Here is a 25,183-nt window from a genome sequence, read left to right as displayed (position 1 = left end):
TTAAAAAAAAATCTTATAGCCAGAATAGTTACTTTTGTCACCGACAGGTGTTGCGCAGTTGTGTCCGTACTTTGTACAGGTGATGATGATGAGCTATGCCCTTGGTATCGGGCTGGCAAATTGGGATTGTCTTAGTGCCACCTCTGAGTGTGAAATGTAACTACTCTGTGTAAGATTTTCTTGTTATAAAGAAAAAATTATGCAGGTCACTGCTATTCAGCATTGTTTGAAGTTTTGCCAAGTGTTACCAAACGGACTAACATGTTTGTGTAAGGCGAGTATGTAAGGAATTACGTAAGCAATCGGTGTGTGATGCAGCAGCAAGGCCACAATAATGCTGAATTTGAAGTACTGCTATGGAAATGTTACAACCTGTTTCTTTATGACCTAAAACCAATCCATACCTGCCAACTCTCCCGAATTTTCCGGGAGCCTCCCGAATTTTGCGCACATCTCCCGATTGTACGGACGCGACCTCAAATCTCCTGAAAAGTAGTCGCCGTAGCACAGCGTTTTTTTTTTTTTCTGATTTTTTTTTACGTCCTATCGCTATAATTATAATATGCCTTGTAATATAACCATGCGAGAAAGCAGCGCAGGAGCAGTTAGTCACCAGCATGCACTTTGCGGCACTACCACTACAGTGCCTAGAATTCTAGGCACTGTACTACCACGAACGCAAGAAACCAACGGGCGCTGCCATATTGGATTTTCCAGATTGGCTCGTCTCTGGCTGGCTCACGCATTTTTAGCAATCCATTCGTAAGACGATCGTGAGTGCTCTACGCTTTTGGCTTTGTCAGGTTGTTGAGTGAAGTGCGGAATGCCAAACTACTCTTCGTTTCCCCGTGTTTAGTTAGAGCGACAGATGGCACTTTATGATATCGTACACGACGGAGTTTCCATGCTTTGTCACTTCGTGGACAGGTGACAAGTATGGACTATGTACCACGTGCGCCGTTTCACACGGTGGCAAAAATTTTTTTACCCCCCCCCCCCTCCCCCCTTGTGCGGCGGTCTCCCGAATTCTTATGTTGCTGGGTTGGCAGGTATGCCGACCCCAAAGGCAGTATAATATCGCAGAGAATCTATATAACAGTGGCTGCAACAAGGAATGGATTGGGGAATGTGGGCCACTCCTGAAGGCAGTGACATGTAACACAGCACCCCAAAGCGCTAGCTTCCATGAAAGTAGAATGCAGGGGTAACTGGTGCACTCTTGCTTTTATGAGCAACTTGTTGCTGCTCTGCGATGTAGCGTACACTAGAAAAGGTGGTACGTGTTATTTGCACGTTCCATTGCTGTGTTTGTGGCCTAATGGAAACTGACATGTGCACACTTATTGCACACTTATTGTTTTTTACGCCAATTTTTACTATGTGATGTGGCACATGCGCCAGTAGTCTTGAAGAGCTAGTTGACGTTGACAGAAGAAAAGCATGTAATGCGCTTGTGGACTGATGTGTAGAGAACCGGAGTGTTGCACTGAGTGACCCTAACTTGACCCCACCATTGGACAGATAATTTTATTTTTAGTACTGAAGTGGCTCGAAACAACGAGAGACGGGAACCTACCAGAAGTTGCCTGGCATACAGCAAATAATGCTAATTAAAATACCGTCTTCTTCTGTGCATTTTTTGTGAAAACTGCATCTTGCTGCTGTCTATACTTCTCAATTTATTTATTTTTTTTTTTCTGTTATTTTTGGATGGTCAACCCTATGTTTTAGTCTGCCTTGAATGGGGCGATTTATTATTTTTGAATTATTGAGAGCAAACTATGATTAAACATTTGCGTCAGTGCTTAAGTATGTCGTTAGCATGGTGATTGTGCCCTGCAGATGCACCTGCTTTGGAACAGCAGATAAGTCCTCTTCTGTGCTACCACTTGGAGCATGCTGCTGCAATCACTAAAGGGCACGGATGCTTTGTCATGCTGCAGTAGTGGTGATAGTTGTATGACGTACAAAAGCAGCCGTCCATTGTCTGGTTTATGTTGCAGGTCTCTCATCCCTCGACACAGATGGTCCTGCAATCGAAGCTAGCAACCCTCTGCCAAGCTTTACTGCTGTCTCGGACTCAAATCTTGCCTGTAAGTCCTAGCTTCTGTGCCCAATGTGGTGGCTTAGTGGCTGTGGCACTGTTCTGCAGAGAAAAAGGTTGTGGGATCGATTCCTGGTGCATTGTGATGGATGGTCAATTTGCAAAAACGCTCACTTAGATTTAGGTCACGTCGAAAATCCAAGGCAGCAAAAATTAAACCAAAGTGCTCCACTGCAGCCTTTTGATAGCACCAGTGTTGCTTGCTTGTTATGTTAAAGCCAATCAATCAATCAATCACTACATGAGATGACAACTGTAGCTTTGGAACTGCACTGAGGCTAGATCAGCCCAGTTGTTTCAAAAGTATAATTCTCAGTTGTGTGAACTGTCTGATGTGAGCAAATAGATTATGTTTATTGACATGTCTCTTGACACAAAACAGCCTGAAAAACATTGGAGTCAGCGAAAGCACAGTGAAGGCAGCTTGCTACATTGAAACCTCATTAACCCTTTGAGGGTAATATTTTTAATGCATTAGCATTAGGAGTCTCAAAGCGGAAAAAAAGTGTAGGTGTGCGAAGTTTGGGAAGCTGGTCACGTGGTAGAGGTAGAGTGGAGATTGGAGAGCTTAAAAGAGCGTGTATGTGTGTATACAAGGTGTCCCACATAACTTGTGCCAAAATTTAAAAATATGTGAGTGCCACGTAGCTGGACAGAACCAAGGTAATCTATTTTGCCATCGCTTGGAGCAAGTCAGATTATTTTTTGTTTTGCCTAATTACATAATTAGTTATTAGTAATTATTTAACTTCTCAAATATTAGAACCAGAGCAAAATTGTCAATCAGAAGATTGTAGGCCGTCATGAAAATTCCCGATCCATCTTTTTGTTGCTCTATACATGCTATATAGAAGTTTTTAACAAGCCTGAAAAAAACATGCAGGAGCACGGAAGTGCCGCGCAACTAGTCGTGCGGCGCTTTTTGAATTTTTGGCTCTTTTTGAATTTTGGAAGTTCGATAACTACAGTTGCTAATGGATTTTTCTTGCGCGGAAGACGCCGCAAAATTTTCCGAATTATCGGGCAATCAGAAAAAGTAAATTTTGAATGGGAAAAAAAATCAGTTTGTTGAATTTGAGAGTCAGTGACGAAAGATAAGGTTTCATGCTGCGTTAACGATATCTTTACATCAGCAGTACGAAGTGGAGCCAGCGACGCTTTTGCGTCCATTCCGCCCCTGCAACTCATAGTGTTGCCCGCACTGGGACGACGCTATCATGAAAAGCACCGACAGTGGGGAGCGAATGCTTGGTCGGCCTCTTGCTTCAACGGGTCTCCGAAACTCAAGATTGTGCAACCTCCAGCACTAAACATGCAGGAAAATAGCTCATGATGTCACGACATCTAAGCTCACCCAGTCTTTGCACATATGGCAAATTAGCTCTAAAACAGCGCACGGACTGTGTATGCTCCACTTCCAGGATCGCACTGCGTGATTTGAGAGCTGCATTCGCAAGCAGCCGCATGTGATTTAACCATTTGACCATCTGCGTCCACGGAAGTTTCAATTTATTGTCTCGGTATTCTTTTGCAGTGGCACTGAAGTTTCGTTGTATTCAAATCGTGTGTAAACCTACTTCATTATATTGAGTCTCAAAATAGATGATGTTCTATGGACAAAAAGTTATAAAAAGTTAATTACTACAGTGGAATCTCGTTGATACGATTCTGCGTAATACGTTTTTCGGAATAATACGTTTTTTTGTTCTTTTCCCGGACAATGTCTTATTGGAGCAATGTACTTCGGATAATACCATTTTCGGATGATACGTATTATTTTCCGGTTCCCTGAAGATCGTATCAACGAGATTCCACTGTACCTTGTTATATGGAGAATTGCAGTACAGTATAGACCACTTATAACATAACCGTTTATAGTGCAGAACTGGCTACAACGCGGCCTTTTCCGACTCCCGTTTACCCTCCCATAGAACTCTATGTATATGCATACCGCTTACAGTGCAGCCGCGCGAGACGAAATACCTGTTATAATGCGGCTTCCGAGCGAAAATTTCACCGACAAGGGCAGCAGCGAGCACACTTCTCAACAAGGTGTGTGCTCCCGGCCGGCGTATGCATTATTCAATGCAATCAAACTCTCGTTAATTCGGACTTATTTGGCCGCACATCGGTTAATTCGGACTACTTTCGGAGCTCGGTGAGCGAGCAGTGCCGCGCTAAATGTGCGACGCAAAAGAGCAAGAACGGCGCTAGCGTCCAACCGAAACGAAGCGGCGGAGTCTGCATCGCCACAGCCATCAGTTGAAATCGTGCGTGAATGACATCAACGCCGGAACGCTTCGAGCCTATTTGTGTCTTTAAAGCTTGTATTCTTGTGTTTACCATCGCGCATAACACCGCGTTGGCCGCGGGCTTTCATAACTGCGTAGTCGTCATCCACGATCGCATTGATAGCGGCCGCGGTTTTCTCCGCAGCGGTTGCGGTTTTCGTTTTCACTCGGTATGTGCGTCGGCCGTGTGCCTAACATGGAGGAAGGAAATTTATTCTTCCATGGTGCCTAAAAAACTGCGTAGTCACCATCGATGATCGCATAGATAGCGACCGCGGTTTCGACTGCCTAGGTGTTGCAGCGAATGGTAGTTCATTCGTCCAGACTCGGTGCATGCGTCGGGCGCATGCCTTCAGCTTTGCAAAGTCGCCGTTCATAATCGCGTCGGTAGCGGTCACGTTTTTTTCGCAGCAGTTGCAGCAAACATTTGTTTCGTTTTGACTCGGCGCAATGCTGTCGAGCTTGAAGAGCACCGGCTACATCGCGATTATGTTTTCGCCAGCCCACTAGCGAAAACGTAATTGCGATGTGCACGCGATAGTACAAAGCATGTCTACATGCTTGGTCTACATGTTTTGCATACGTGCAGGGCTTGGAAATCGTTGTTTTGGTTATACTGCGGTACCGCTTATAGTGCAGATATTCGCAACTTCGGCGACTTATGTTATAAGCGGTCTACACTGTATATTGAAGTTCGTTATGTTGAGGTTTACCTGTATCCTTTGGTGAAGCCTCCACCATGCCTCCGTGCACTTCCAATGCTGTATAGGCATCACTGCGCTGATGCTGACATTGGAATAATTGGTAGACCGGTCTCTCCACTTTCCGAAAAGGTGGAAGGTCTTCTGTGGCACAACGTGGCGTTAGCCACATAGCGAGTAAAGACGCTGCAGTTAATTTCGACGCGGCAAAAAGTGATCGTGGTACACAGTGACCGGTAGGCATACGACGAGCCACTATGGCTTAAGCAGTCAGCCAATAGATTAGGCTATATGGAGACTGGGTTGGGGATTCATTACTACATACTATGTTTTAACTGAACAATTTCATACTGTCAGATCTAAGGCCACTTAGCACAAAATGGAAATATAAAGGGGAGGGGACCAGGTGAGCACAAGATGTCCATTCCCCTTTTTATTTCCATTTTGCAGTAAGTGGTCATAGATCTTAAGGTCCGAAATTGTTCAGTTTGAACTGACTAGCCCAGCAACAGGTAATACTACTATGTTTTAACTGTTAGTATATTTTTAGTTGGTGCGCGGGGGGGGGGGGGGGGGGGGGGGGGGGCTTATAGTCCGAGATTCAATATTCTGCAACCCAGTGGTGATTGCAATTTTGCATTAGTAAATTGACTCGAGCTACTTAATCCTAACCTAGCCTGGCCTTGCCTAGCCCAGCCTAGCCTAACGAAGTTAAGGTTAATGCATAATACATTCACAATAAACTTGACTTAGCAATTTAAGTTGTGGAGCACTTAATGCTTTGGCCTAGGTGTAGATGTAAATTTCCAACACTTGGTGCATGACTTTTATTACGAACATCAGGCATACTATAGCTAGCCTGTTATTATAGAACTACTTCATTAAACAATGTTGAAGCCTATTTTCATATTAAATGTTTAGATTATTCATTTTACAAGCACCCCGATGGAAGAAAAAAATTGTTTCCATTGTGAAAACAACACACTTTAGTAAGATGAACTGCTGCACTCTGATATGTAATGGACATAGCTGTGGTTTTGCTGCTCTCAGTGTACGTGCTGTATGTTAGCTTTTAATCATTGCATCACATGTAAATACATTTGAGATTTAGAATAATGAGAAACTTCATGGAGGTTTAGTCTAGTGCTACATCAATTTTCATTACTGACAGCTTTTGTAATAACCATTATTGACAGTTTTATATTTGACATGTCCGCAGCTTAAGTAAAACAGCTGTGTTGTTCCAATTTTCAGCTGCCTTCAAGCTGGCCTGCGAAGAAGCGTCTGTCACTCCCGTAGAGAAAACCACTGTCATCGACAAGACAGACGGCTTGACAACACCACCCATGAGTCCATTCAAACTTGTTCATTCAGCTCCGGATCCCAATTGGCTGAATGGAGAGGTAGTGTGGCATTTTGTGCGGTGTTTTCTTCTTTTTAATGAACTTCCTTATTTATGAATACAGCATTGCAGGGTGGATACACTTGTCATAAAACAATAAAGACCTGGCGTAAGGAATGTTTTACATTGAGCAATAGTCCGCTTAGGTGCAGACTGTACAATGGCAATGAGTCCTTGTGTTACAATGTTGTCAGTTGTTAGAGAGATCTATTTCTCAAGGTTTATTAGATTGTCATTTTTGTGTATAGTGTAATTCATGGAGTATATGACAATGCATGAAATGCCAATTTTGTATTGACCATTTATCAACTAGGAAATATTTAAAAACATACTATTTCTAGCATGTAACAGGCAATTCGCTTTTCCTATGGAGGTCAGTAATCAATCAGTGCCTATACGAGCCATAAATTAATCTCGTAGTGTTCTTTCTGCACTTTATTCAATTTATTGATGTTCGCCTTGGGGAATGGATCCCAAATTTTTGTGGCATATTTAGACAGCAGATGTAATATTCTTTATTCTTTCTTTATTCAGAGATTACCCCGCATTGCCCCAAGGCGCTACATCAGGGGGGTTACAGCATTGACATAAACAAATCTTCATTTTTACAGCACAATTGCACTTGAGACAACTTGTTCCACTCTTTAATAGTTCTAACAAAAAAGGATTTTGTGAATAGGTCCTTCCTGGTACGCAATTCCCTTATTTTGAAAGCATGGTCAGTTCTATATGAACGGTAATAAGGTTCTTTAAAGTATTTTTCTTTGTTAATTCCTGTTTTATCATTAAATATCTGAAAAAAGAACTTCAACTGCAGTTTTTGTCAGTGCGAGGAAAGCAGTTCCCACTGAAGTTCATTTTTCATTTGAGTGCAGCTCTCTCCCCTCTTGTCCCAAGACGAACCTAGCTGCCCAATTTTGAATTTTCTCTAGTTCATCAATCAGTGTAACTTGCGAAGGATCCCATACGGCACAGGCATAGTCTAGCATAGGTCGAACACATGTTAAATAGGCTGTCTTTGTTTAAGTTTAGTTCCGAAGTTTTTAAATTGCGTTGCATAAAATTTAGTGCCCTTCCAGCTCTGCCAACCACGTTGCCTACATGCGCATTCCATGAGCATGGAATGCGCATGTATAACACTATAGGCAAGCTTCTAAGAAGAAGTGTCTTAAAGGGGCCCTGAAGCACTTTTCGAACATTATAAGAAAATGTTGCCGAACTGTTAACGAGGCTCCTGTGATCATGTGAACCAAATATTATTGCAATGCATGCTGCAGGGAATTTACAATCTTGTGTCAAAAGCAGTGAAAAATCATCTGCTCTCGCTTCCACAATGTCATCGTGCAGCATCATCGCAAGCAGCCTACAACAGATATTAACCTACCACAGATATTGGCTGATTTTGTGATCGCAAGAACATTCTCAGTAATACTATTACTGCTCATTTGAGTTAAATAAATGAAAAATATATATGCAGTAGAACCTTGTTGATACGATCGCATTACCTGCGATTCCCCGGTGCCAACGTTCGCGATCGGGAACACAGAAAATTATGCAATTGAGTTATGCATATTTTTGACCTGTTCACACGTTCCCAGAAAACACAATCTTTCGTCGGCACCAATGTTCAGTGCATCGCCAAACTGCAATCGTATGGTACATTTTCTGTCCGTTAGATCCCATGTAAACAAGAAAATGCACGAGGCACGTGCGATCGAGAACAGTAGCTGCCTGCCACATCAGCTTCACCACAATACTCGCTCGCCCGTCTCACTTGAAAACGCCGGCGTGCACTCAGTTTCTTATTCCAGTACTAGTAAATCTCCTCCCAGGTCGTCGCATGCCGCATTCACAGCTATCGCTGCCAACCCTATTGCAATAAGCGTCTTCACCTATCTGTGTTTTGCATTGCATGCGGCATAGTGCCGTCGGAAGCATACTGCACACTTTTAGTAGGCGATAACCCAAACGTACCGCTGTTACCCGCTGCACGCAGCACGATGTGAGCGTCACGTTTCGCTCTGGTGGCATTCAGCATTTCCCACTAGCTCGACTTTGTTTCGGTTTCGCGTCGCCGTCCTAAAACACTACGCAATACGAAAACAACAAAATGTGCCTCGGGCCACTGAAGCCCTGCCAGCTTCGACATGCGTCAGGGTCTCGTGCTGCAACGATTTTTGTGACACTTCGCATTACGTAGATGTCAACTACAGTTGAGTCTGTCAAATTTTTTAGTTACTTCGGATCGTACACTTTTCATTTTGTACGTTCTCTCGCATTTTTTCTTTTCAAAATGTATGAACGAGGTTCTACTGTATGTCTGCGATCTCAAAAAGACAGAAAAACCATTTCATCTGTGCACTGCTGGTCTAAACACGACAGTTGCGCTTTGCTGCATCTGCTGCGCATGGCCTCCAAGATGAAAAGCGCAGCGTAGATACTGCGGCCGCCATGGAGTGCTGCCATGAGCCGTCTCGTGTTCGACCTTTTGGGTGTAGCCAGCAGGGAATTGCTTTCTTGCGCCTCCTTGCTGTCTCCCCTGTGTAGCTTCCAGCGCACTAGTGCATGGGTTCTCGAAATTGGTTCCGCGGAAACCAGAGGTTCCGCAGGCCCCTCCTCGGGGTTCCGCGAGCCACTGATAAATATTCCCTGGTTCCGCATTCGCGAGTTGCTAAGGCACGAGGTGCGCTTGATCCAAGGAATCCCCATTACCAATGCCTGAGTATCAAAAAGCAAAATATAGTGCGTAAATGAAGCGCGCAATCTGTGCAATAAATCCACCAGCAGCTTGCAGCTGCTGGCAGCCAGGCAGCTTCCGAAAATGCACAACGTGCCTAAGCTTTCGCACTTGAATCTCGGAGGCCGTAACTTGCCCTCATGTGCATTTCTCTAATTTGTAGGTTGGTGCCGCTAGTGTGCGCACCTACTTGTATGTCGGAGGATTGAAAAAAAAAAAGTGCATGAAGCAGCACAACACATTTGGTTCTAGTACAGTAGCACGGTGAGCATTACAAATGTGCGACGTAAAAGAGCAAAACTGGCATTAGCATCCAACCAAAACAGAGCGGCGGAGTCCACCATCAGCAGAAATTGTACATGATCTATGATCGTGAACGTAGTGGTTGTGGCAAACAGTAGTTTCGTTTTTATTCGGTGCACGCATTGGGCGCCTGCCTTCAAAAATTCGTAGTCTCCATCCATGATCATGTCAATAGCAATCGCAGTTTCGTCCGCAGTCGTTGCAGCAAATGGTAGTTTCATTTTGTCTTGCTGCGTGCGTCGGCCGCCAGAATTGCAAGGTTGATAGCGGCCGCAGTTTCATCTGCGGTATTGTGGCAAACAGTAGTTTCGCTTTGACTCAGTGCAAAGATGTCAAGGATGAAGAGCACCCCCTACGTCGTGATGAACGAACGATTTGTTGCCAACCAGCTCACTGGCGAAAAAATAATCGGGATGTGCGTGCGGTAGCGAAAAGTGTGTCTCAGATGAAGACGCACGCCGGGGCTGCGTCGCGGTGGCCGCTAACGGCGCACCGCGACGCAGGAAACGAACAAAAAACCCAACAGAGAGGGAGGCCGCCAATCCTTCAGCCAGCGCCTGCCATCGCGCACCCCACAGCAAAGAAAGTGGAAACAGAAAGAAACAGAAGAAAAGACGGAGGCAGGATCAGCAGGCGCTGCTTCAGGACATCGAGATGACAGAAGAGTGCCCGCACTCGCCGAGGCCGAGATCCCGACGAGCCGAAGTAACCATCGGCCGGCGGTGGACAAAGCAGGCCGCCGCCGGCAGAGAGAAACACGTACGTACCTTCCGGCGCCTGAATATGGTCACCTTGGGCCCCGTCTTACGCCCGCGTAACCGGAGCGCACGCAAGCTGGGCCCGAATCCCGCCAAAATATCGGCCAATGAGGGAAGCCCGTCGACCTTGCGTGGGCAGGATGACAGACGAGTTACAGTGTTTTATGACCCACTACCAACCCCATCCAGGCAGAGTGGCGAGGGACATGGAGCTGTTGGAGATGCAACGCAATGGAACGGCGTCGCACAACCACTGTGAGCACCTGAAACCCCACAAACATCACCCCCCCCCCCCCCCCCAGAAAAAAAAAAAAAAAAACTTCGAATGTTGACTTTTGCTGCGATGCCAGAGGACTATGGACGGGCATGACCGATTACCTGGACAAGTGTGACTGATTGCAAAACAGCAGATATTTACTTTCATTTGTGAGAAGAATGAAGGGAGGCGCAGAATGGTTGCATGAAAATCGGAGGAAGAAGCAAGTTGACGGCCTCACATGTTCCATCCTCCAACTATGCCCACTTTCGTATATTTTTTGTTTTCATTATTAAGAGAAGATATAGCATATTTCAACTCTGCCTTTTCTTCTTTTTGCTTTTGGAAATTGTGTCCCATCTCTACGTTGGGTTGTAACCATTTTGTATAGGTTTATTTCTCTTTCATTTGCCCTGTTTTTCGGCTATTAGATTGTTGTACCTGTGGTATTGTGCCATCATTTCATTGGCTGACCCCTTTTGTCTCCTGTCTCAGGGCTCAAATTTTTCACTGAGTTCCCTGCTGAACACACTGGACTCACCACTCAAGGTGACCCCGGTAGTAACACCAGTGGCACCTGAACCCCCTGTTCTAGCCTTGGAGAACTCAAGCCTGGACTCTATCTCAAGGCTGGCACCTGATGTGAGTGGCCCTGGGCTGTGACCTTTGGGATGTAAAAACATTTTGGGAGGGGGAGGGCAAGGGGGTATACAGAGGATAGCATCGTGCTCATTGCAGCTTCTAGTGCTGCTTGTGCTTCATTGAAGTAATGACCGTGCAGCTAACTGCATAGCTCGCTGCTTTATGGATATGTATACTGCATGTGGTGTTGTGTTGTAAAATGACCAGTAATAGTCCTATTTTAAATCTGCTTACAGCGTTGTTGCCCTCCTAATGCATTCTAGGAACCGTGTTTATTACATATGTTTATTAATATATAACATGTTTTTATTACAATTTTCTCACCCATAGGTATATTACTGTTGATTGAGAAAACAAAAGAGGGCAATTGATAATTATCTAAGAGATCTTGTGACATATTTAAAATGTAATTAGATATTTAAAATTAGCACAAGAAACTGAACAAGCCTGTGAACTTTCAACAAATTTTTGGTGAAGAACTAACAAGATTACCTTCAGAACCCTGTACCCCATTATACAAGTATGGATGTTGCACGTGGTAATTTCTGGGAGTTAGATGCTGTCTAGCTCAGGCAGCATTGCCAATATTGCTTCAGTAGTAATATACTATTCATTTGTATCCAATTTAGCCACAGTGAAATATTGTTGCAGTTGGCCTTTAAGTTTGGTCATCGAAAATGTCACCCTGTAAAACTTCCATGGCATTGCTTTCCTTTCTGCCTCTAGGTCGACACCCAGCTGCAGTGCCTCATGAATGAGAACAGCGTAGACTACGTCGCAAAGTTTGCCGACCTCGCTGCGCAGATTGCCTCGTCCAATTCAGAGAGCAAAGCCACGTAGAGACTTGGACGTCATTTTCGGGCTCACTCATTGTACATAGTTGTGTACCATAGAACTGTTGGAAACCATTATTTATTGCACTTTTGTAGTGTTCACTTCGCTCCGGGTGTAAATAGGACTTGTACTGTTAACTGCGGAATGCAATACCACTGTGTGGCATGAACACTTTGTGTGCATTACAGGAAAGCCCGGAAGTTTTGCTACTCTGTCTTTCTGGCCATTTTCTTTTTTCGCTTGTTGCAAGTGTCCAAAGTGTGAGAAAGGGTATCACAGCAGTGTGATGTGGAGCGTTGATATTCTGTCACCAGCGTTTTTCAATGTGTGGCTCATGCTGAAATGGTTGCGTGCATAAGTCCGGCCTGGCAAGGCACCATCTCTCACGTCTGTTGAAACTGGCACATGTGTATTCTCAGTGGTCATCGAACAATGCTGTCAAGGTTATTGAGACATGTCTGGGTTTATCAGAATTCGCAGCCTATTCCAGGTGTGAGATAATTGGAGTCTTTTAGCATAGCATGCTGCGTGACCCGCAGCCTTTTGTAGTCGCATGCATGCTTGCTTTGACACACATGCACATGCAGCTGTTCTTGGAGCTCACCAAACAGAATGCAAGCCAGTCACATACTTTCTTTGTTACTTGCTCTCCAGCAGCTCGTGGCATAGATAATACAGTCAAACCTTGCTGTAATCGAGTTGCATCCGACAACGAAATATTTTGGTTATATCTGATATTTATTATAAGCATATACCGTATTTACTCGCACAATGAACGCACTTTGTTTTCCTGAAAAATATGCGCAAAGTTGGGGAGTGCGTTCATTATGCGGGGTCTTTTGAGTGATCTTTTTCTGCTGCCACCTTTAAAAAAGTCACAGTTTATTTCGCCTGAAAGGCGAACCATCAATTGCGATAGCAAATGCGTAGACAGCTATACGAAATGAGGATAGTAGTTTTATCGGTTGTGTAAACTTCCAAACATTCACTATGTAAATTAACAAGCACGGTGTCAGCGCACACAGGCAAGGTAAACATGAACACATCACACTCGTTGATTGCGGGCACTCGCTGTCAAAACGTTGGCATGAGGAAGTGTAGCAGCAACAGCAAGCGAAATGACCTTCATGCTGTGTATCACTTCAACGCAAACTGAGCGGCAAAAATGGAGCACGCACAAAGGTACAAGCCTCTGTCGCACTGCTAGACTCAGTCCCGGACACAGACCGCTTTCAACATGCGGCCGCACAATGCGTAGTTGCTGCGTCTCCCCCCTCCCTCCCCTCGGTGCCATGTGAACAACAGAATACGGGGCGTTTCCTCCCCGCGTTCCTTTCTCGAACGCGGGAGATTGAGGCGCGATCGTCGGCACCGACTGCAAAAATGCGCCTGGAGTGTCCCTATAATTGCTATTGCAATAAAAGGGGAGACACACGGTACGATTCGGCGTTCGATTCAGCATTTGATACGGCGTCCAATACAATCGGACCCACCGGACGCCATATCAGGCGCTGAATCGTGCCATGTCTCTCCTACTTCATGCAGCAAGTTCAGGGTGCGTTCATTATGCGAGGAAAAGAAAAAACACTTCTTGATTGGAAAAGTATGGGGGTGCGTTCATTAAGTGAGTGTGTTATTATGCAAGTAAATACGGTATATTCGTTACATGCTGATATTGGTGACATTTCAGTGTCTTCGTTATAAATTATTTGTTATATCTGATACAGTGGACTTCCATTAATTCGACAATGACGGGACCAGCGAAATTGATTGAATTATCCGGTGGGTTGAATCGAACAAGAGGCACAAAAAAACGCCGATACACACTGCTGATTCATTTGGCAGTATTTTCCCGATTCTAACACAAAAGAGCACCCACTTTCTATTTGTTCAAAGTAGGAATATAAGTTAAAAAACAAAAAATTATGTTATACAGTAAAACCTTGTTAATTCGACACGCGTTAATTCAGATAATTCGGACTCGTCCTTTCGTCCCGACAGGCGCATGCATTATTTAATGCAATCAAACTCTCGTTAATTTGGACGTATTTGGCCACACATCGGTTAATTAAGACAACTCTCGGAACTCGGTGAGCCCGGAGCGCCGCAAATGCGTGACGCAAAATAGCAAAAACGGCGTTAGCGTCCACCGAAACGAAGCGGCGGAGTCCGCATCGCCATAGTCATCAGCAGAAATCGTACGTGAATGACAGCAATGCCAGAATGCTTTGTGCCTATTTGTTATTCTTGCATTTATCACCGCACTTAACACCACGCTGGCCGCGTGCTGCCATAACTGTGTAGCCGTCCACGATCGCATCGATAGTCACCACGGTTTCGTCCACAGCGGTTGCGGCAAACAGTAGTATCGTTTTTACTCGGTGTGGGCGTCGGCCGCGTGCCTTCGCAACTGCGTAGTCGCCTTTCATGGTAGCGTCGATAGTGGCCATGGTATCATCTGCAGTTGCGGCAAACGGTAGTTTCGTTTTGACTCGGTGAAAAGCTGTCGAGGATGATGAGCACTGGGTGCATCGCGGTGGAAGGGCGGTCTGTTGGCGACCAGCTCACAGGCGAAAATATAAATGGTATGTGCGCGCCGTAGTGGAAAGCGTGTCACAGATGAAGGCGCGCGCCGCGGCGGGTTGCGAAGGAAGTCGCGAGGCCATCACCGCTGCGAAAGCCAATAAGCCACGAGATGATGAGAATTGCAGCTTCCGCACTGCATTTGCACAAAACAGAAACAGGTTTTCTTATATATTCAGTAATTAAAAGTGTGTTGACTTAGCATCAGTTTATTGTTTTCTTGATGCCCTCGATAATTCAGCATAAGGTTAATTCGGACATTCGGTCCCGTAAAATTTGAAGTGACGAGGTTTTACTGTAGCTCCTAAACAACGTAGAAATTTAATGTGCATCCGATATTTTAGCAAGGAAGAAGTAGCATGCTTCCGATTCTGCAAATGACAAAAGGTTGAAACCAGCAAAGTGTGCTTTGCAGAATATGAATTTATTCACAACTAATATCTGTTGTTGCTATCTGTGAATATCGAATATCTGTCTGAACGAATATCTGTCTAACAGTGTTTTATTGCTGTCTATGAACCATATGGCCACAGGCAATTTTCGGGCCAGTTTTCTTGGAAAAAAAAAAAAGAAGAAGGTGCGTTTTAGAATCGGGTAAACACTGTAATCATTCATTGTGAGCTACCATTTTCACTTGAAAATCATCTTGGGGCAGGTTGAAAAAAGGCGTTCTTTGTGAGGGTGACGTTTTTTCTGTGCATTCACTGTCCCTTAAACTCCACCAAAAATGACACTGCCGCTAAAGGGGTCGCTATTGGGTTCACCATAGGGAACAGGTGCGTGTGTGTTGACCAGTCAAGTTCGAATTATCTGTAGAAGGCCAATCTTGGTATCGAACTAACAAACGTTTAGGCCCATAGAAATGTATGGGTGCCAGTTGAGTCGAGATTGAATTAACAAAAAAATCTAATTAAGTGAATTCAAATTAATAGAAGTCTACTGTATTGAGATTAAACTGTATGTAGAACCCTACTGTATGTAAAAAACCCTACTAGCAGTGTTTTCTACACAGCTCATATTGCTGCTGCTAAAAAGGTATGCTCTGTAAATGAAATGGTTCATGACCTTTGGTCGTGCGCTGAAATTCTAAAAAATTCTGAGAATTTTTATTCTAAAGGTGGGTTTTACGTTCTAGGTTGTGGGATAAATGTGTCTCGGTAGTTCTTTTACACGAAAACCCGCACTGCAACATGAATATGCGTTCGGGCATTCTTCGTCTAGAACCAATTTTTAAGCCGAATGAGCCACTAGAAACCGTTCCCCATTTCTTGTCTCCAGAATTTCGAGGATGCTTAAGCTTTGCCTTAAGAGTTGAGCGCAATAGCATTCGACGATCCTTGACTACTTCTCACGCTTCCCAGCAGCTGCAGCTTATGTAACCGTGATGTTTACCGGGAAATGCTGGCGGTGAACACCATGCACAAAGGGCAGCCTTTTGTATGGGCCGATCTTGTGTTATTGTTTTGCACTTTTAATATTTCGGTTTGAGAAGATTTAACGTAAACGGCAAGCACTGTCCGTGTTTTGTTTCATGACATTTGTTTGTGGGGTGTCATCCTCAAAATTCCGAGGAATAACTTTGTAAAGAATGAAAGACAAAGTGTGTAAGACAAAGTGTAAGACAAAGTGTAAGACGAAGTAAGACAAAGTGGTAAAAGAAGTATTTAGTGTCCACGGAGGGCCTGCTTGGTTGTGGTTCGGAATGATTTTTTGTCAAACGACGGTCGGCGCAGACACCGGATTTTTTGCGACACAGGGCCCTTAACACTATGGCGTTAAAATGGTGATGCTCACACTCAAGGCAGGTAGTAAAAGAGCTGCAAAATCATTTACACGTTTCTTTAACCTCAGCTTGCTCAATCGAATGTGAGTTCAATGGCAACATTCAAGTCGAGTGGAGAGGCACGAGTGCAAGTTTCTGAATACAGTTGAACCGAGATATATCGAATCTGAAGGGGATCACAAAAAAGTTTTATGTATAGGTAATTTTATATATAAAATAAATATTTTGTACACAAATATAAAAGGGGGTTTTACTGCTGTTTGTTATACACAATAATTAGTTACTTGTAGGTTCGATATATCCGGGTTCGACTGTGTTGTCTATTTGATTAGCACATTGCTGTTCTGATTCTCAGTTGGTTTCAAGGTGTACGAGTTTCACCAATGTTCGTTTCTCACCTTTTACAAATGGACCTTGACATATTCAAAGCAAGCTTTCTGTGACCCTTGGGATTACACTTGTGACTCCAGTATTGTAATGTGGAGGTGGTTAACTGTTGTCTTAACTTAAGTCATTGATTTAGTTGAAGAGGTAATCTTTAAAGTGAAGTACAAAACCTTTGCTGCAGCTCTTTTGATAGGCAAAGTGTGCAGACCACTTTCAAAGGGGTTCTGCTTTTATGCTGTGTATTTCAATTCACTCATTTGCATTTACTGGAAACTTTATTTCTTAGGATGGCACAAAGGTAGCATATGATTGGGAGATGTTGCAATGCACCTCTCAAGGCTGTGTACTCTGTGTACTCTGGCTGTGATTGTGAAAGTTTGCTCATTTTGTGGCATCAGTATACTGTGGGCCTGTTAGGCACATAAACACAGGCTTTGGAAAGTAAAAACTCATGTAACGCCCCCATGTGCTTTGCTTTGGGTCGCTCGGCAGTGGTACCACAAGCTATGCCAACTGCACCTGTAGCATTGGAATTTCTGCGGGCATGTGGCGTGCCATTATGTTGGCGATGAGTCGGCACTCTGTACTGCAACAATGTGGCATGACTGATGTGTGTGCATTAGCATTCAAAACACTCACTGCACATCTTCCACTATCTCGGAACTCTCTGAAGCAGGTGCCATGCATAATACATTGCATGCCAGCATGGCTAGTTGGTAACTTAAAGCTGATGCAGGAGAGGTAAAATGCTGGTGAGCGAGACCTTGCATAGCTGATTCGACACCACCTCCTGGCACCTCGATAAGTTTCAGCCTTTGTGGATGACTTGATGTCTGGAAAGTGCAGCACATTCGAAGCAGGACGTCCGTGATGATTGGCACTTTCATTTCTTGTAAAGCTTATCTTGCGGTGGGCGTATTGGCCTATGAAGCCATATTGCCTTGCATGTAGACCCGGAAGTTACTGTGTTTTTGTGTGTACAAGTCGCACCAAAACTTCCACGAAGTCCAAGATGCATGGATTCCGTCTTCATATGTAGCTTCCAGGCAGTGCAGAGTGCACTGTTGTAAAGCAGCAGTAAAAACAGTGATGACTGAACATAGAAAACAAGGTTACCTTGCAACATGCGGCCACTTTAATAAAATTTAATGTTGTGTGCGTTTATTTGTGAGGGTTTCATTCACGGAAATACGCATTAAATATAAGTGGTATTGGCTAAGTGCAGCATGCACAATGTCGACTGCTGGTGTTGAATGCTTCAAACCCATTGGTATCATATCTGAGCCTTAAGAACTACAGTATAGACCACTTATAACGTAACTGCTTATAGTGCAGGACCGGATATAGTGCGGTCTTTTCAGACTCCCATTAGTTTTCCCGTAGCACTCCATGTATACACGTATCGCTTATAGTGCAGTTGCGGGAAACGAAATACCGGTTACAGTGCGGCTGCCTGGGAGTACGGAAGTCAGCGGAGACGGCGAACGCTCCCCTCAAACGGGCGCCCCAAGGAATGCTCAAGGAAGAAAGAGAGACGAAGTGGAGGAGAAGGGCACGTGGCGCGAACGAACAGCCAGTGAGGCTGAAACCAGAATCTTGAGTGCAAGTCGTGAAATATCACGGCGCGCATAGCAAGCGAGGGCCACGAAACTGCCAACACCGGCCAACGCTTGCTTCACGATAACGGCAGTAAACGAAACTTCAGGGAGCGGGCGGCGCTGGCACAGCATGGCAAAGGGTGCACGCGGAGACCGTGGAATGTGAGGGAGGAGGGCGGCAGGGAAGCGGATTTCGCCTCGGCAACTCCGCCGCTTCGGTGGCTCCCCTCGCCCTCCCTCGTAGCTCCCTCACTTTCGACTGTCACCGTGCGCACCTGCCGCCGCTCCAGCCGGCCCTGCGCAAGCTCCCCGAAGTTTCGTTTTCTGCCGTTATTGGGAAGCAGGCGTTTGCCGGCGTGGGCAGTTTCGTTGGCCAATCTGGGACAGCGCCGCTGCTTCCCTCTGCGCCGTAGCCGCAGCGTGCAAGGTCAACACGTGACTAGAAAGTAGAGGAAGCATAAAGGAGAAAGAAGGGTTCACTGCCATTTTCTACGCGTGGCTACGGTAGCATGGCTGAGACGTCGGCACGTACACGCATGATTCGGCGCAACGCAGAATCGGCTGCCTTGCCATTTTAGAGAGGTTGAAATTTCCGCCGCGTTTTTTTTTTTCTTTCTTTTTTTTTTTTTTTGTTCGCGCGCGACACTGAGGAGTCTCTCCTAAGCTTTTACTCTATGGCGGTGCCGGAGCAATGCCGGTTGGAGGCGCCGCCGTGTGATTTGGTTCGAATTAACGAGATTCGACTGTAAATTGAATGCAAACGTTCTAGCCGCATTCCTCGACTGTCGCATACGCATGGCGGCTCGGTGCACATGTTTTGCATATGTGCGGGCCTTGAAAATTGTTGCTTTGGTTATAGTGCGGATATTCGCGACTCCGGCGACATACGTTATAAGCGGTCTACACTGTACAAGGAACAGCACCTAGTGTGATGGCGCCTTATCTGTGTTTTGCCCTGCCAGCATATTTCTGATGAAGTACACTCTGAGGCTGCTTATGTTACAACACAGAATAGTGCTGTAGATAACAAAAGTGTTGTAATAGTTTTCTGATAGTTGGCAGGACCACTCTGCGTTTCATTATGCTAAAGAAAAGCATGCCATTTATTCTGTCCATTTAAAATAGAGGAGCATAACGATGATCCAAACAATGACTTTCAAGGAAGCGACTGACAAAAACGTTTATTACATGTTTTCTTTTGTTTCTTTAATAACATTGATGGCAAAACCCACCAGACATATCGTAACTAATGTGTTTTTCACAAGAAAAAGTGTATTTGTCAACTGTAAGCCTCTCAAGGAGTGGACTTCAGTGACGTAACTGGAAAAACGAATTTGCTAGATTGTACTGTGGCTTGTTGCTAGGTTAATGGTGTCATATTGCGTGGCAACTATGACAAGCGTTCATAAAGCAGTCCGGTGTGTGTATTTGTTTCTGTAAAATTTTATAAAAGTACCGTATTTTCTGGTATGTAAGTCGCGGTTTTCTTCTGAATTTTTCGTTGCTTAAGCTTATGGAATAGGGCGACTTATATGCGTTTTTTTTTTTTTTTTGAAGAACTGCCGTCAAAATTGGATTGGATGCTATGACAACGCGAAGTGCGCTCGTTTGTCCTGCTCTGGCAGTTGCTACAGGTTGTGTGCGCGCTATGGAGGTACCCGGTTCATCTCATGATGAGTTGTGGAGCGCCGTGCGAGAAGGCCAGAGCAGCAGCGCAAGTGGAGGCAGGCCGACTGCGAGTCGACCACCCCCAAGTCTTCGCATCTGCAGATCGCTTGCAAGATACGGTGCGTGCTGCTGCGCAAACTGCACAGTTGCTACCAGAGTACAAGTCACGCCCCCTCGATCCCTCCCACGCTGCCTTCCTGCTTTTCTCCCTTGTGCTCGATTCGACTCACCGTCGCACGCTTTCGCTCTCACATACAGCATACAGCACGCGGGTACGATGTTATCGCCCTTGGACCTTATACGGAACATTGCAGCGACCACGACGATAGAAATGCTCCTGGAGTGTCCATATCATTGCTATCGCAATTATATAGGAATGGCACCCATACGCTTGCACGTGACCTGCGTTCACTAAGCAAAATGCCTCTGTAATTTTTTTTAATTGCTTACCAAATGAACAGGTGCGTCTTTTACACTGGTGCGACTTTTATACTTTTTTTTTCGGTAAAACTGTCGTTTTGAGGGGGGTGCGACTTATAGACCGGAAAATACAGTAAATATAAAAAGTAGCATTAGTAATCTATTATACTTTCTGACAATTTCATATCAAAGTAATGACGTCACATTGGCCTGATTACAGGTTGTGGAAATCGGAAGAGCCCTGTATTTTTTAAATATTCCACTCATTTTTCTTTTTTATCTGTAATTCGTAGGCAGCCCTATTGAATTTAGTGATTAGAACAGCTGGATTGTCTTAAGCTGCATGAGCATTGCAAGGAGCTTTCATATAAAGTTGAACCAAAGTTTACAAATGACAAGCACATAATACTACAAGGATGGGGTGGGTAACATAATGTTGGCAATTCTCTCATGCATACTGCAAGAAGTTGTGTCAATGTAAAGCTTTTGAACAACACTGATAACAATAGAAGGCCCAGTTATGTTTATTTTGCTGCCTTTTATAATATAAAGAAACTGCATGCATAGGAAGTTCTGGTTTATTGTGTTTTAGTAATGGAATTAACACTGCAATATGTTGCTGCAACAGATGTGAAACACAAGAGGATTTTATGATCACTGTATCCAGTTATTAAAAGTGGCAAATGTTAGGTAGAACGACAATGATATCATTATCATTGATAAGGATAATGTATGACAATGATCGCTGGCATAAATTCATAGCAGTGGCTGGGAAAAAAGGATCCATGAAGAACATTAAAAGCAGAAGCAATCCGCATTCTCATTAAGGCAGTGCCGCATTGTGGAAAAATTCACAGTGGTTTAAGAATTGTGACTACAGATTTTCCTCTAGTAAGCTTAGTGTAAGACTTCTATGCTGTGTGTATCGACTGTTAATAACATTAAAGGGGCTCTAAAACACCTTTTCCTAAGACATGAGAAACACATTCGAATAGCTGCAGTCACTTTCAAGGAATATACCGTCTGTTCCTGAAAGAATTTGTTGAGAAACAAACCTAATACAAATGGAGGAATTAGGAGCATAATAATTATTTTCTAGATTTCCCCACGACTCATTCATTCTCCTCAGCAGGGGTAGTGCTGGTAAAATTGTCCAGCTATCGTGTGCTTCACGTTTCCTTTTTTTCTTTTTTTTTGTTTGATGGTCTTCTGACAGATTGCCAAGAGCGATGGGACAAGCGTAGCACGTTACGAACCATTGCTTCTCTGTTTCCTGGTTATCTGACAGATCCGGAATGCACGAGCTTGTGTGTGTTAGTAATTTGTGGTCACAAACGATTGCCCAATGACCGGTGTCCATGGGCTGCTCCCTCCTGACATCATCATCATCAGCCTATATTTATGTCCACTGCCACCTGACATAGTCGGTGGCAGTTCCGAAAATGGTGGGGAGGAGCCTTTTCTTTGAAAAGATTAGAAATTATGCGCTCTTTGCTGGCTCTATGTATCAAGTATACCTACAAACTTGCCTAAGATGTTCACAGCTCCATGGTGTACTCACAGAATGTGTTTAGTTGCCTAGCTCAAGGGGTAGTTATTCTTAAACATAATTTAACAGAATGTAAGAAACAGCAAACAGCACATAAATAAATTGCAGTGTTTGAATAGTTCATCTTGAAGTTAATGTCATTTTAACGACTTGTCCAATGGCCTAAATTTTGAAATTTGGTGTGAACTGTATTGTTGCAAGGTAGATAATTCCAAAATGTAGAGGTGAAAAATGGGTCTGTAGTAATATATATAGAGGCACTGGTGTTTAAACTACTTAGGCAGCATGCATAATTTCTGGCCTCACTTCTTCCCCTCCTCTTCTATCTCCCCCCATAGCTTATGAAATTAAAGAAAAGTGTAAAATTTTGAGTGCTTGCGCATCGACTATCTTTCAAAAGCAGATCACCAAAGCTGTGTGCTAGAGATGGTGGCCATGGTGTGGCAATGTTAGGGGCAGCACTGTAATTAGTGATGCCCGCAAGCTTCTGCAATCTCATATTTCTTTAGCCCTCTTTCAGTTTTGGCATGTCTTGGGATGTCTAGCAAACTACTATTTCCGATTTCTTCAGGTTCTGCAAATTTCCACCAACCATGAGCTAAGTTTTCATGATCAGCAAACTCCAAAAGGCGCCCCCTTATTATGCTATGACGCCATCAAATTTCTGTATTGGTACTCGAGGAAAGGGAGATTGAGGCTATCCAATTAAGGCCAGTGGTTTTATACCCGTGCTTTCCAGATTAGCACTTGATGCTTGTAATAGAAATGCAGTCTGTTGAAAGAGCTTGTATGGCTGAAATATAGCTTTGAGGAGAAGTGAACACACAATATTTTTAATTGTTTGTGTCACTTGTTTGTTTGCCCTCATGTCAATTTCCTTTTAGTATTTTCATGACTACTGGGGGTATTTAAAGGCACCTAAAATCTCTCTGACAGTGCAATGTATTCCAGTATGCTAGACACCATGGGGTTTTATTTAAAGGGGTACTGACACATTTTTGAAGCTGTAAAAGCTCTACCACATTCGTACTTGCTATTCGTCTACCACATAAAGGATGACGCTTAGCAAGTACGAAGGTTGGGAAAACTTGCAAGTTATTTTAATTTGATACTTGAGTTGTTTTCGAGACGCTGGACCCTGAGTCATCGACATTATCGTGACGTCATGACGGAGCAAAATTTTCTTACATCGTAACAATAGGGCTAGGTATTATGACATTGCTCATAAAAAAATGTTTCTGCAGAAACCATCGACAGTGATTGTCAGTGCAAGCGAATAGCGAAACGCTTCAAGAAAGCTATTCGCTTTCTTGGTGTGCTTGATAGCATTAAAAAAAAAATTCACTTTTTTTTGTGGCTGTGGCTACATTGTTGCAAATACATTATGATGTAACATAGTTTAGCGCTGTTGCCAGCGAAAATCGCTTTCATTGTTCTGTGTCGTTTGGCCCCTGCGTGTTAACAGTGCTTTGATATTTCATGCCAAGTCTTCCAGTGAGCAGGTTCATCAAGTTCTGTTATGCAGCCTTTGTGCCTTTCTTTCTTTCTTTCCTCTGTTGTACATTGTTTGCATATTTATTGTCACGAAAATCACTGTACGCCATGTAAATATGCATGTTGGCAAAGGATATGTAGGGATGTTTAGCAAGCATCCACATACAGGTAGAGCACTTGTCATTTTAAGCGCCGTCATCTGAGAAAGTCACCGATCATGAAACAGCTAGAATCAATGCTTCTATGTTACTGTGTCATTTGCTATAAAAGGTGGATTCAGACGACGGGACCGATCGCTAAATCATTTGGCATGCAAGCGTAATGTGGCTGAGCTGCAATGAATAGTGCTGCGGGCAGCTTGTCTACAGCGTGATTCAACAATGCATTTCCACAGACTGAATTGACAATCTGTCCCATCATGTGAATCCAGCACGAACTACTGCGTCATGTGCCATGCTTTTTCATTGCCTTCTGCACCCACTACTGTGTATAAGACGACACAGAGGTCGAGCATGACGTGGCCTCCGAGATGCTGCATGGACTCCAAGTCTCTGAGACAAGGCATGACCATCCTTCATTATCTGCTGCGTGGCGACAAGCATGACAAAGTTTGACAAGAGGGTGCTGTGTTCAGAAACCATGATGTGTGTGACCACCCTCTGTTTTCTACTGTGGGGCAGTACATGCGACTGAATTAGCCCAGGGGTGGTATTCTTGGGCAATCACTCTCTGGGGCACGCTCACTTTTGCAGTATATTTTGCGTGACTAGCTCTGGACTCCGAACACATTGGCATCTACGAGCGACAATGTTGCTGGCACTGTGCCAAGATGGCATGCTTGGGTTTGTCATGAACGTTGTTGCTCGTAGGCACCAAATCGTTTGGCAGTGAAAGTATCCCCAAAAGTGACCATCCGAGACTACCATTCTGTTTGGCATAACAAGTGGCAGAAAGGAGTCTTGTTTTCTTGGGGCTGTTAGGCACAGTTTGACAACTGGCACTAATTTAGTAGCATTGGCCAGTACACCATCTATGTGTCAGCTGGTGCTGTAACATACTTTTGACCAGTAGTTTCAACTGTTAGTTTCTTGTGAGACGGCATACAACAAAACAAGCAGCAGCGTATGTGTGCGATGCTTAAGCGCTACAGAAGCTGTGCCATACAAATCAGCAACGGAAATGCTGGCTAAGTGGACTTTTGCTCTTTTTTGGCCGTGCCATTCCGGTTGCTAAAGTGTGGGCTGTACATAAAATTTTTATAGGCTCCGAAGGATTACAACCTCCTGTGCAGCACGGCTTGAAAGCTACATCACACAGTTCATTGTAGCAATGGGTGACCATTTTAATAGTCTTATCACCACAGATGACGTTTAATCTTGCATGTCACAAAAACACTAATTTCAAAATATTTTTAGCAGTGTTTTTCATGATGAGTTTGATTAGACGTTTGGCTAAACGAGCCATCACAGTTTCTTGGAACCAGAAATTTTACTGTAAAAAATTTGTTGAATTTACAAGTGTGCTCTGGGCCTTGCGCAAAAGGGCAATAAAAAGCTTTTTGAAACAAAGTCTTGTGTGAGGTAGTTTCTGATTACTGTCATTATGCGGGGTGTGTCTTTTTAGACTATATGGAATTTTTAAAGAAGTACTGACACGGAAATCTTGTGTCCTCT

General features: G+C 44.1%; 1 protein-coding gene and 1 long non-coding RNA gene across 2 annotated transcripts in view; both read left to right on the top strand.

Annotated features, from left to right (window-relative positions):
- LOC119450213 (protein cramped-like) overlaps positions 1-15,080 on the top strand; it is a 52,634-nt gene extending 37,554 nt beyond the window's left edge. The window contains exons 17-20 of the mRNA XM_037713599.2: positions 2,004-2,093; positions 6,351-6,499; positions 11,048-11,194; positions 11,921-15,080. Coding sequence (XP_037569527.1) covers positions 2,004-2,093; positions 6,351-6,499; positions 11,048-11,194; positions 11,921-12,034 — 500 coding nt within the window. The 3' untranslated portion in view covers positions 12,035-15,080. The remainder of the gene's footprint in view (positions 1-2,003; positions 2,094-6,350; positions 6,500-11,047; positions 11,195-11,920) is intronic.
- A 24-nt stretch (positions 15,081-15,104) lies between these two features.
- Positions 15,105-25,078, top strand: LOC125944718 (uncharacterized). The gene is made up of 2 exons (XR_007466389.1): positions 15,105-16,227; positions 16,261-25,078. It is a non-coding gene; the product is annotated as an uncharacterized LOC125944718 (long non-coding RNA).
- Positions 25,079-25,183: the final 105 nt, after the last annotated feature.

Source organism: Dermacentor silvarum, chromosome 4, assembly GCF_013339745.2.
Source record: "Dermacentor silvarum isolate Dsil-2018 chromosome 4, BIME_Dsil_1.4, whole genome shotgun sequence".
In the NCBI taxonomy this organism is placed as follows: Eukaryota; Metazoa; Arthropoda; class Arachnida; order Ixodida; family Ixodidae; genus Dermacentor; species Dermacentor silvarum.
Note: the sequence above shows the minus strand (reverse complement) of the source record. Positions and strands in the feature narration are given on the sequence as shown.